This window comes from Sceloporus undulatus, chromosome 4, assembly GCF_019175285.1.
Source record: "Sceloporus undulatus isolate JIND9_A2432 ecotype Alabama chromosome 4, SceUnd_v1.1, whole genome shotgun sequence".
NCBI classification, from domain to species: Eukaryota; Metazoa; Chordata; class Lepidosauria; order Squamata; family Phrynosomatidae; genus Sceloporus; species Sceloporus undulatus.
In genome coordinates this window covers 92,239,891-92,253,841 of record NC_056525.1, presented here as the reverse complement: position 1 = coordinate 92,253,841, position 13,951 = coordinate 92,239,891, and the positions used below count along the sequence as shown (strand labels likewise).

The 13,951-nt window shown below is 40.3% G+C and overlaps 1 protein-coding gene across 5 annotated transcripts in view; it reads right to left on the bottom strand.

Moving 5' to 3' along the window:
- The window catches only part of LRRC7 (leucine rich repeat containing 7), a 255,262-nt gene that overhangs the window by 137,687 nt on the left and 103,624 nt on the right, over positions 1–13,951 (bottom strand). For all 5 annotated transcript variants that reach the window (XM_042461793.1, XM_042461796.1, XM_042461797.1 and 2 more), the window contains exon 2: positions 4,697–4,899. In XM_042461793.1, coding sequence (XP_042317727.1) covers positions 4,697–4,885 — 189 coding nt within the window. In that variant the 5' untranslated portion in view covers positions 4,886–4,899. The remainder of the gene's footprint in view (positions 1–4,696; positions 4,900–13,951) is intronic.

Here is a 13,951-nt window from a genome sequence, read left to right as displayed (position 1 = left end):
CTTGAGACCGTGTGCTCATTGCTGAAGGGGAGGAGCTTCTGTGAGTCGCATCTGTGAGTCACAAGGGGGCGGAGCTAGCAGACTAGCTTTATATACCAACTTCCAGAGCCTCCAGAGCAGTCCGGCCAGAGAGAGGAGAAGGAGAGGAGCTGCTTGGCAGCCATTTTGAGACCGTGTGCTCATTGCTGAAGGGGAGGAGCTTCTGTGAGTCACATCTGTGAGTCACAAGGGGGCGGAGCTAGCAGACTAGCTTTATATACCAACTTCCAGAGCCTCCAGAGCAGTCCGGCCAGAGAGAGGAGAAGGAATTTTAGTAGTTCTTTAACTCAACAACTCTGCTCAAGTGGCATCAGGTTAGAATCAGATATTGAAACAGAACCTTCCCTTTAAGTGTAACATAACAGCCAGTACATTCCTTTAAAGAAGTATTCCCAGTAGATTGACCGTTATATTCATTACTAAAGACTTTGCAGTATGGACAACGAGGGATCTGCTGCAGTCACCTGTAACTCTTGTGGGATGTTTCTCTTCTTGCCTACAGAAGTGGACAACTTCACATGCACCAAGTACAAGTTGGTAGCACTCTTGGAGGAGAAAGTGCAGCAGCTGGAGTCCAGAGTAGCTACACTTCAGCATATTAGGGAACAAGAGGATTTCCTGGACACAATAGAACTAACCATCTTGAATGAGTACCACGCAGAGGAAGATGCTAGGGTTGAAGAGGTCACTTGCCAAACAGAGGAGGCAGACAGCTGGAGGAATGTCACAAAGAGAAGTAAGCCAAGAAGGAATTGTTCGGGGAGTTTGCAGCTAGAGAATCGATTTGAAGCTCTTTCCCTTATCAAGGAGGATGAAGAAGAGCAGCATGGACAGACTTCAGGGACAGAGCAGGGGAGCCTGAGAGTCCCACCCGAGGGAACAGTCACTGCTAAGCCTCAGAGGAGGCGTGTGGTCGTAGTGGGGGACTCCTTGCTGAGGGGTACAGAAGCAGTGATTTGTAGGCCTGACAAGATGTCTCGAGAGGTGTGTTGTCTTCCAGGTGCAAAGATCCATGATGTGACAGAGAGGCTGACAAGACTGGTCAAGTCTTCTGACCAATACCCCTTCCTTTTGGTCCACGTGGGAACTAATGATACTGCAAGACACAGCATTCAGAACATCAAAAGGGATTACGAGGCGCTTGGTAGGAAGCTGAAAGGAATGGATGTACAGGTTGTCATCTCGTCTCTTCTGCCAGTTGAAGGGCATGGTCCAGGAAGGGAGAGGAAAATCGCGGATGTGAACAACTGGCTTCACAGATGGTGCCGCCGAGAAGGATTTGGATTCTTCAATCATGGGCTGCGGTTCCATGAGGAGGGACTTCTTGCAACAGACGGGTTGCATCTCACGCCAGTTGGAAGAAATGTTTTTGCCAACAGTCTTAAGAACTTGATCAGGAGAGCTTTAAACTGAATTCCGAGGGGAAGGGAGGCAATATTAAGGAAGGCGAAAGGGATGGCGAAAATAGTCAAACTGACATAGAGGAGACAAGGCAAACAGTGCAAGGACCCAACAGTGGGAGGCAAAAAAACTTGCACAGGCAGCAAGTAAAAGGGAACCATGGTCTGCGATGTCTCTACACTAATGCACAGAGCATGAGAAATAAGCTAGATGAACTCGAACTCCTAGTACAACAAAGCATCACTGAAACCTGGTGGGATGAGTCTCATGATTGGAATGTGGAAATAGAGGGGTATAACCTTATTAAGAGAAATAGGCCAAATAAGAAAGGAGGAGGAGTAGCACTATATGTCAGAGATATTTACACCAGTGAAGAGATCCTGGACATCAATCATGGAAGCCAGGTGGAGAGCATCTGGATAAGAATCAAAGGGGAGAGAAACAACAAGGATGTTACGGTGGGAGTCTACTACAGACCCCCAAGTCAGATGGAGGAATTGGATGATATCTTTCTAGAACAGATGACCACACAGTCAGAAAAGAGAGATGTAGTAGTGATGGGCGACTTCAACTATCCTGATATTTGCTGGAAGTCAAACTCAGCCAAATCCTCAAGGCCTAGCTGGATGGCCATCTGTCAGGGATGCTTTGATTTGGATTTCCTGCATGGCAGGGGGTTGGACTGGATGGCCCTAGTGGTCTCTTCCAACTCTATGATTCTATGATTCTATGATTCTGTCCCAGAAGACAGTCAAGGTATTATCCATTTTGCAATGCAGCTTAGAAAAGGTAAGAAACAGCTAGAGACTTCTTCTTTAAACTGCTGTCAGAAGGCAGTGATGAGCATAAAGGGCTTGGAAGAATGATAAGAATAGTTCTCATTTCCACTAGCACATCATCTGGAAAGTTCAATGAAAGATCTGATTCTCTTAACACCAGAGAAGCAGGAAAATGAAGCTCCAGAACTCTAGACAGTGGTGTGTATCAACTGGCTTTAGATATTAAGCAGTGCCTTCAGAAATAAGGAAAGGGAAAGAGAAGATGTGCAAGCTCCTCTTCTCACATAACATAACAGTTCTTTTCATATAACAGTTAGGAATCGTATTCTCCTAAGAGTGATAAATATAGGTTGAGTCTCCTTTATCCGGAATTCCAAAATCCAAATCCAACAGTTTTTTCATGGGTGGCTCAAATAGTGACACGACACATTTGTTTTCTGATGGCTCAAGGTACACAAACTTTGTGCCATACACAAAAGTATTACAAATATTGTATAAAATTACTTTCAGGCTATGCGTATGAGATGTATGTGAAACATAAATGAATTTTGTGTTTTGTCTTGAGCACCATCTCCAAGGTATCTCATTATATGTGCATATACAAATACAGGCATTCCAAAATCCAAATAAATAAATAAATAAATAAATAAAAATCCAAAATCTAAAACACTGCTGGTCCCAAGCATTTTGGATATGGGAGACTCAGCCTGTATAAAGTTACTCTGTATCTGCATTTTGAAATCTCTTCATTTGTTTTTAAGGTTAATTTGAAATAACCTATAGCAACCTCACATTTTAAAATGCTGTTGGTCCACTTTTGCTTTCCAGACTGTCACTCTGGGAATGAATGCCTCTTCGGCTTCATAAGTATGTGTGAATGAATATGCACAAGAGACAGAGAATTAATGTCCTGGCACAGAGAAAGAGCCATACAATTCAGCAATGCTGCAGATCTCATGCAGTTTCAGCTGTGGCTCTGCCATCCACTGGCCACATATTCCCAATCAACTTTTCCAGGGGGTTAACGTACTTTTATAGCCCCCCGCCCACCCACCCAATTATATAGTGGGCATAAGTTTCACAACTTTATCAATTTTATAGTTATATCTTTTAGTTATGGATCTCCAGATGTTAAGAGGAGATTCAAACTGCCATGGTCAAGATATAATTGCCCCCAATTCTTTTTGTAGATTACTGTCTGTGTTGTATATTCTGTCAGATATTTTGAGCTATTTTTTAAAAAAAGGAATGTGGTATAGAGAGATCTACAAATTTTTATTTTAACCTGTTAAATGCTATCTCTTCTTGGCATAACAGCAAGTGTAATTTACTTGTCAAAACAGTAAAAAGCGGCAGAATTACCCACAAATCATGGCTTTCATTTGTTATCACTAATTATCCACCAGAGAGCTAGTGCTTTTTTAAAAAAGCTTGTCTCCCCTTCCCCAAGCCACAGAGATTTATGCAGCTTTACATATGTCCACAGACAGATGTTCTAAATGCCTATTTAGTCTTCACACAATATTGGAGACAGCAATGTCTGTATAAATAAAACCCACTTTGCCAATGAAACATGTACTCCAGAAATACTGAGCTGGAAGGTTTCTAGAAACCATCAAACCAAATGTCCTGAACCCATGATTACTCATATTATGTAAAGAGAGAGTATCTTAGGACTGTTGGTTGCACTAAGAGTTTCACTGGTCCTTTTCTGTTCAGATACTATGGCTAGGAATCGCAAGTTTTGCCAGCTGCTAAGTTTGAATTTTGCTACCTTCAAAATTAAAGAGAAAAATTCATGTGTCAAGTTCCCCTCCTCTGGCCATAGAAGTATCAGTAAGATAACATGTGAATTATATTTTCTGTGCCCTCATCAGCAACAACCGATAATATTAAACTTATTATGCCATACTGTGTCATATGGTATATATCCAATTTCATTTACTGTATTTGACCAAAAGCCATTACACATATAGTATATACAAGTCATGCCTTATACTGTATTCCCACAAAATGTAACAGGGAGAGGAGGGAGATACCAGCCTAGGGTTCATCATGTCTAATTCTCCAGTTTAAAAATGTACAATACATTTTTTTTCATTTTTAACAAGTGAAGCATTGCACTGACTCTCAGTTAATGCACTTAGGAACCTAGAGTTCTATGAACTCAGGAACCTCACTGTAACATATATACATCAAACTCTATGCAGAGGTATTGAGTACCATGGCTTTAACAGTCTTGTACAGATGCACTTCCTGGTACAAAATCCAGCTCAATATTTTTATCTTGCTAGCAGAGACAACAGCAATATATTTTCTAAAATCAGATTTTTTTTGTGTGTTTTGTTAATTGCCACACTGAACAACTGAAGTCAGCATTTTGTCCACAGTGAATTTATACAAAACACTCAATCGTACTTTAAATGTTCATCTAGGAAGAGAAACACATTTCTATATGAGAGAAAAGCAGGGTTTACCTTAGGTAGCTCTTCAATTTGGTTGGCATCTAGGTAAAGTTCTTCTAATGTCCGCTCAAAGTTAAAAACCTCCTTTGGCACCTGCTGAAGGCTGCAATGGGAGTAATCGAGCACTGAGATTATTTCTTCTTCCCCTCGAAAACATCGGCATGGCACCAGTCGGCCAATAATTTTCCTTTTGGTTGTCATCTCCAAATGCTGATCTAGGGGGTGGGGTGAGGTACAGAAAGAAGGGAAACAAAAATTAGAGATCATTGCTCATTGCTCATTTTGTTACATTAAAAAAAAATAACTAACTGGAATGGCTAAAGTTAGTTTCAACAAAATATACAGTTGCCCCTCCTTTACAGAGGGAGAACTTCCAGACCCCCCCCCTTGTGAAAATGGAATTTCATTTATATTCAAGCCCATTGGCTTGAATATAGGCACATGCCTATGGAAGCACGTGGGCACACACCTCAGGCACATGCCCCATTGTTTCCCCCTCTGTTCACCCCTTGCACATAAGCAACGGACGCGAGTTTCAAAACGAGCAAGAATGGAAGGAGGACTGTAGATCATACAAGGTCTTTCCCATTACACACAGGATCAGTATCAACTTCCATTTCCTCCCAGCTTGGTTAATTCTTCATGCAGTTTTCAAGCTAGGCTAGCAAATCTTCATCTCAATGCAATAATAAGTTATAATTTTTCTTGACTACACATAAGATTCAGCACCTATTAAATCTTAGGCAAACCCACAACTCCCCAAAATCCCCCAAGCAGATGGTCAGAACTTTCCCAACCTCTAACTGTTTCACTGATTAGATCTGGTCACTGTGATTTGTTTCACTTTTCTTCACTTCATAACACAAAAGTACTTTTAATGTAGGGCTTGCCCAGACTGCTAAATGTGTCAAGGTACATTTAGTTAGATTTTGCTGGGTGTTTGTGGTTGTAGTGATCTCTGCCTTCACATACCCTGAGAATTCCCTGTCCATGTCCTTGGTTTATATCAAAACCCACAATTTTGGCTCCAAAATCTGCCGTCATATTATACATGAGGTGAACTTATAGTTGAGTATATACTGTACTTACTACATTGCTCCACTTTGGAAATCTGCTATGCTTCTATTTTAAAGGATGGGGGAGGGGTGCAAAACCCATGGCTATTGTTAGATTTAGATGCAGATTTCCTGTATACTCCTAGGTAAAAGAACAAACATGTGGGTGAATGTTCTATCTGCACACACTTTCACCAACTGTCAGACAGAGAATCACTCTGTCAGTCAAAGTACTACAATTTAGGACTTGTCCTGGCTTACAAATAGAAACTGCAGTTTATACAGAAAAGCAGGTGACCACAGTTCAAATGCAAACTTAAAACAAAACAAAAGAGTTGTGGGAAAGTATCTTCATCTTTTCCTTTTTTTAAGAAAGTTAAGATATTGAAGTGCCTTCACAGACTGTATGTGAGAGGGGAGATAGTGATTGGACCAAGCTCATAACACTGTAGCAGTGTTGTAAAGCCTAAAAATATACACTTTTGGTTAAAAATATGCCATTTAGAACACTTACACATTGATCCATATAAAATACTTTTTCTCAACATAGATCCTAGCAACACTACTGTGCCCACCCCACAATCCATGTACTATATACAGTAAAGGACATGCCACTCTTCCTTCTCTCCTACACCTTCCTTTGCCTTATCTCACACCCTTGCTTCTTGAACTTCTTGAACTCTGCCACTTGTCCTGCTTACTCTCCCTTCTTACACTCTACTACTTATACCTCTCATTCCTTTCTATTCCCTTCCTAGCCTTATCTTGCACCCTTGCAATCCATATTCCCTTTGCTTCATGAACTCATGATAGGTTTTCCTTAGGGCTGGCATAAGTATGAAACAACCTGAAGGCACACAACAACAGCTATTCTCCAGTCCAGCTCCTTAAACTACACCAGTGCCTTACTGGCTGCAGTCAGATGATAAAAATGATGAGAACTCTTATCATGTGTGATCACTAGGTCATGCTGCCTAACTCTTCCAGCTTGCAGAGGTAAAGACAAAAGAACTTTACTTTGTGATTTGTTGATTATAATCATCTAAATGAGGGCACTGCATCCCCACCTCTGCCTCACTGATTTTTTTTTCTTTTTACAATAAATAAGAGCTATTTCATTCAGGTTTGTTATGCTGGTTTGTCAGGAGACAAACAAAGTAGAAAGGAAAGCACCCATGCTCAGATAACATAATAAATAAACAATAGAAGTGAGCTCCATGGTTTGTTTAGTCACCCCAGAGGCCCCCTCACTTCTCTGGTTTGTCAGATCTGAGCCCACCTGCATTTTACACTGAACTTCCTACAGTCTTTCAAACCTAGTTTTAGTTCTTTCCTGCCCCCATTTCCTTTGACTCTGGTGGGTAGTAATAAGCAACATTTATTTCTCCCACCCTGCCACATCTCTTTCTTTTTCTATCTCTCTCTCATACACACTATCCCACCTTTACTATGCCTGCTGAAGCTCTTATCACAATACCCAAAGTAACCAATCAGGTTAGGTGATGTAATCAGTTACTGAGAAAATTCAATAAGCAATAAAGGGGTGAAAGAAAATTCAGTGGTAGTATATTTCATGCCAGCAACTGATGCATTAGTGTTGACTCCTGGACCATAAGAATTCACCCAAATTGGATTGTGAATTAAAGCTAGAACTGTCACAACTGATCTCAGCAGGTACTGTGGGGAGATACAACAAGAGCCAGTTCTGTGTAATGGCAGAGTATTGGGCCAGGACTAGAAGGCCAATACTGAACATTTAATTAAAGACTATCAAGAAACAGACTTTCCAGCTTCAACATTACAGGACACATTAAAGGCAACACTAAGAAAAGAACGCATTGAGGAAGTTAGTTACATAGAATGCATTTCTCAAGAAGAAAAATTATATATATATTCAGTTCAGTATTGGCCTTCTAGTCCAATATATATATACTGGTATATATAATATGTATATAAATTTCAAGCTCCTGAAATTTAATCAATGCTGTAATAGTATTGTTAGAGTTAAATAAAAGGATATTGTTACAGTCAGTAACTAAAATTATTTGAGGATGAAAAAATACAGCAGGGTCTTCGATTTACTAACCAAAGTTAGTGTACAGATGGTAATATGCTCTACAGCATCTCTGTCAAATACCCACTTTCCCTACACTGTTGGAAATGTAAACTAAAAAGGTGGACAAACCTTTATATGTGATGGCTCTGTGTTGTTACCAACAAATAGTTGGACTTAGTTTTTAAAGTCTTAGCCCAATTCTAACAACTACTGTAATAATAGTGGTGATGCTTACCACCCTCCAACTACATATAACAATCTCTGGAAAGAGCTTTTATTTGGAAAAATCAAGGGGGCTTTAGGGTCAAATAGGTGTTCCATGAAAGAATATCTTGATTTCTATACTTAATTTAAAATTTAAGAAGAGAGAAAAACAAAGTCAGGAGACATCAATTCAAATCCTTTTACAGCTGAAGGCCACAGTGGCAAGTCACCAGGCAGACTGGATTCCAACAGCCAATCCTGGTTCAAGCGGGTTGTAAAGGAGGAACTGCTGTGGGAGGAGAGACCATAAAAGGGGAAGAGTTTAAGTTTAAGAAAGTGAATGTGTCTGTTTTAAGAATCAGTTCTGAGCAGTTCAGAACTGTTCCATTCTGAGAGCTGTCAAGATTTTTACACCAGAACTTAACGTGGGTGAAGTGCCAGTAAAGTGCCAGTAAAATGTCCCTGAAGCTTGACGGTATGAAAGCTGGTCGCGCTTCCGAAATGTCAGTGAAATGTCCCCTTGCCTTTATCGTTTTTGAATTGTTTGCACAGCAGCCTTTTCCTATTAATGGGAACTTTGCATTAATAGGAAATGGAAATGGCTGCTCCATGAATGATTCAAGGATGGTAGAGGCGAGGGGACATTTTACTGACATTTCAGAAGTGCATCCTCGTGCTTCTGGGACATTTTACCAGTGCTTTACCAGCTCTTAACCCACGGTAAGCGATGGTGTGAAAATCTTCAGTTGGAATTCAGGCCAATGTACCTTAGCAGAAACAGTTTAGGCTTGAGTTAAGAGTTAAGTGAGGAAACTGAATAAGAAACAAAATGGATCTATTAAAGTGATGTGACTACCATAACCATGACATCTGTGAAACATTCTTGAAAAGATGCAGTCTTAACATATGCTTGTATGAGCTAAAAAGATAGCCTTGGAGCATCGATGGGAAGACTGCCTTGGTTACAGTCACATAAGCCAATTGTCAGCTTCAGTTTTCAGGGACACAGTATGCTGTTTTGCCTAGTATTTTGGTCAACTATAAGTGATAGTGTGGCTAGGCTGTCTGTGGAAGTTGTCCTTTCTGCATTGGGATATTCCACCCATCCCCAAAATAGTGTATTTATGTGTTCTTAAGCTATCTCAAGAGTTTTCAGCTCAAAAAATTAAGGTTTTTTATCTGAAAAAATGTTGGCATGATGGTGATTTGAGAGATCAGAGGGACTCCTAAGGGCCACAGTGAGCACACACACCCCGCAGCATGTTGCATGTGAGCTACACATCTACCCCTGCCTAAGGAGTGCCTTCCTCTAATCATTCTCTACCAATCTAATTTCTCTTACAGTGATTTTGTGAGGAGAATATGGGGCAAGACTAGTCATATATTGCCTTGAGCACTTTGTGGGGGGAAAAGGTCCAATAGAAAATTAATGAATAAACAAATATGGGATGAAATGTTCTTTCTAATTGATTGCCAGTATCTAATTTTTATTTCTTACATGTGTTAATTTTTAAAAAGAATATGCCAAATTTGATTACAGAATCATGCTAAATAAACATATTAAAGCTGCTTCCTCAGCTCTGTCATGTATCTTCAGTGCTAGAGGAGCTTCAATGGCTACAAAGAACACTCATATCCTTCGTTGTCTTAGTACAGACAGAGTCCTGCCTGCCTGTGGCAATCACAAGGAGATTAACATATGAATGCTGTCAAGACAAATCCTCCTTTCTCCTTCACAGTTTCACAAAATGTGAAGAACAAGTGAGAGAGGCAGAAATGAACATCACTAAGACCAAAGTGCACCTGGTTTCATGTTTATCAGTGCCAATAACAATCTTTCTGTCTGGCTGACTTTCGCCAAAGGGCATAAGCTAAAACAGAGAGCTAGGAATAAAGCAATTTTATAATTTAGCTGGACCAGATGCTGACTTTTGATGTATCATACAGTAATTATATTTTTAATTAGGATTAGCTGTTAAAGTTTAGATATGTTTACAGTATATGCAACTCAGCCTGAATAGTTCAGATCATTCTATTACTTCAAAGTTGGGGTGAGGCAACAGAGGAGTTATCAGGTATATGCCCCACCACAGTATAAAAAAACCCCTGTCTGAATAGGAGGGACATGAAAACATCATCCTCGATAAAAAGAGAGATATGCATCCAGTAATGCATGAGACATGCCGTTATCACCCCTCAAGGTCTTCATACATCTTATTGCATTGTCATGGATGGTAGTGGCACCTGCTTCAAAGTTACAGCATATATGCCTTACTCTTAAAAGGAGTATCTTCTCAAAAGCAAGATTTACCACTCCCAAAGTAAAAAAGGATGACATTTAACTATGTCTGAATATACTTCCACTTGTGAAATGTGGTCTCCTTCTCCTCTCTGCAGGACCCCTTGATCCCCTAAATCTGCTTTAAAGGGTATGCCACCAACCCTAGATACAGTTTGAGTCTCTCTTATCTGGGGTTCCAAAATCTGAAATACAGTCATCCCTCCTGATTTGCAGGGGATCCATTCCGCCCCCCCCCCCCCCCCGTGAATCTAGAAATATGCCAATATTGGAGTTGCCATTGGTTTCAATGGTGATGTGCTCCTGCACATGCCTCAGGTGTGCACACCATTTTATCCCGCCTTCGCTTGTCATCCACAAAAGGGTGAGACTGCCGACTCCAAGTCCATGAATCAGGAAGGACGACTACTCCAAAATCCAAAACACCTCTGGTCTGAAGCATTTTGGATAAAGGATAAGGGAAACTCAGCCTATAGTATATTTTGAGGGTAAATGGGTGGTTACGGGGGGAAAGGAAATCTCTTTCCTGCTGAAAGAAACAATTTAATTGATGAGGCAGTTAAGAAATTGTTCTGTTTTTTGATAAGATGAAAAGATGGCCATAAAACTGTAGGATTAAATACACTGAAGGATAAGGCTACAAAAAGTTATTTGTCACAATAGCTTTGAGTTACCTCCAGTATCAGAGGTATCATGTCTTTGCATAATGGAATCTGGGATACTAGCCAGGCAACCTACAGAGAGTGGGGTTTGGCCCCAGTCAGGGGAGAAATGTAGGTGTCCTAACATTTATTTGTTCCCTCAAGGCCCCTTGAGTCTTTGTGTGTTGGGAGGGGGCACAAAGAGGCACTCATACCCACAACTAGCACCCTCTTTAACCCACACCCAGAGACTGCCTCTTCCCATGTTGTATGCCTCTTGGTAGTCAGGCAAAATATGTCTGAGAGCCACTATCAATATTATTATTATTCTGTAATACAAATATTTGTATATCATTACTGATTTTACAATGGATGTAAAAATTCCTGACAAATAATGGTACTAATGAAAAAGACAAAAAACGTATGAAACACAGTATAGTCTAAGGCCCCTTTCCATACTGCCAGAACCTTGTAATTTGTACAGTTCCTTCATCCATTGGCCCTAATGGTCAGGAAGGTGTTATTAAGCTTAGTCCCATTTGTGGGGCATTGTGGAAACAGGATGCAGGATGAAACAGGCCTATCAGACAGGTTTTGATCCAGAACAGTGAGGCAAGAGGATATGATGATGGTGCCACTGCTGCCCATAGAGTGTCCGAAGTCAGACAGGCTTTTGTTGAGGAGCCACGCTAAATGTGCCAAACAGCTACTGAGCAGCAGCAGTGGTGGTGGGGGTGACACTGGTGGAGGATCTCTCAGAGACAACAACAGTGGCACAGTAGCTACTACTTGTTAATTGTGAAAAGGGGGGCACAGTAAACCCCTTGTGAAAGACTTTTACCATGAAAACTCTATGATGAAAAAATCCAAAATGAAATGAGAGATACTGCCAGAAAATAAAACTCCCAGGTTGTAAGGCACTCAAGAAGCTACTGTGGAAGAGCAGAAGACAACTACGAGTAGCGCTGTGGCTAATAATGTAACTGGACTCAAACCAAAAGGATGTTCAGCTGTTGACATACTCAGAGGTGAAAGGACTTCTAAGGCATCTGTAAGGTGAACCTATCATGGGGTTTCTTGGCATGTTTTGTTCAGAAGAAGTTTGTCCTTGCCATCCGCTGAAGTTGAGAGATTGTGACTTGCTAAGTATCACCCTATGGTCAACATAGCCAAACCGGGATTCAAACCCTGGGCCCCAGAGTCATAGTCCAAGGCACAAACCACTACACCATGCTGGTACTCTCTCTCTCTCTCTCTCTCCACCTACACAAACATACTGTGTGTATATAAAAAGAGAAAGAGCAGTCTCCACCACTACCCAAAAGTTACTCGTACTGTTTCCTTTGCTGACAAATAGTTATTAAGTACGAGCCAGAATTCTTCCAAGTCTCATCATTTAAAAAAAAAAAATCCTTCTCTGACATCTGTAGGCCCTTTGCATGTAAAGTGGCACAATCATTGTGTTTGATATTGTATGAACATATGCCCCTTGGACATCACATTTTTTGTAGCTTTTCAAATCATATAAGGTTAACAAATAACTGAGCAATGACTTGTATTTAGAGACCTTTCTGTTTCCCAGAAAACATGCTTACCCATAGGCATTCCAAAAACAGTATAAGCATTGCATATATTTATTCTACAGTAAAGCTGGTGCTTAAGATGAATCTCAAATGCTATTTTGATGGAAACCCAGAACAAACACAGAGGAAATTGAAAATGAGGTTACTTTTAATGTAGTGCAACAGAGAGAAACATTACAGTTTTAAAATGTCAACAGCGCAAATACTATGCTATCCTATGTTATTTCTATTCTTCCAAAGAACATTACAATTTCTTATTACACATAAACAGCTTTTTAGTTAAAGTCAAGCAATCTTCTGAGTTGCTATCTTGAGAGAATGAACAAAGGACCAACTACCAGAATGAACAGAATTAAACAGGAAGCCTTAGCAATGTTTCTTATGCTTGTTCATCTGATTCTGGGAGGAAACACCCTTCCGTGATAATCTGTATATGTTTAGATCAGAAAAGAATATCAGTTTTGGAATATGAAGGTATCATACCCAGGAGGATGGATAAATGTTGTCAAACCTGCTCAGGCTATTGTTAATTCTTTGCTCCTCTTTGCTCCTAAACAGTAATAGTCACTGCAGTAGTAGAAGCTATTTAAGCAATTATTTACATACTGAAAGTATATACTGTAAATGTCTTTCCACTATGCAATCCTAGAATTCAGGGCTTCATGGTTTTAATGCACTACATGCATGTACTTGAAAGGGGTAATCTTCTCAAGGGTTTTGACATGACATGGATAGCTTCCATGAATAGAGGAGGCATTCCCCCTTCGAAAAGTGACTCTTCCAAAGTAAAGAGCAATGGAAATGGGAAAGGAGGGACGAGATTAAAGCGCTTCCCTTACTAAGGGGCATAGCTATGGTGGGTAAGCCACAAGGCTGATAGCCAATGGGGACCATCTGGTACTGCCTATTCCTACCCAATCTCTGGCAGCCATACTTCCACCAGCACTAGTTTATTCCTGATGTTTCACCAGCATCTATGGCTGGCATCTTCAGAGAATATGTCTGGAATAAACTCTTCTAGAACATGGCACATAGCCTGAAAAACCCACAAAAAACTATGGATGCCAGCCATGAAAGCCTTTGACTTCACAAAATGGCAAATCCTTTTATGGAAGAACAAGTGATTTGATAACTCCAGAAGACAGATGAGTCACTCATTAAGACTGTCTGGAATATTCATGACATCACTAAGAAAACACATCAGCAATTTGTGAAACAAGAACGGATGGCTGTTAGAGCTAGATTTTGATACACTGAGAGCCAAAGCTATGTGAAGTTTAAGAAGAATTACTAAAAAAATGATATTCCAAATTCTTGAATTGTAGTAATTTTAAAATATATTTCAGATGCTCTGCATAAACAGAAGTCCTAAATGTAGTTTACTTGCCTCACCTATACGTTTTGTACTGAAGACTATACACTGTTGCAG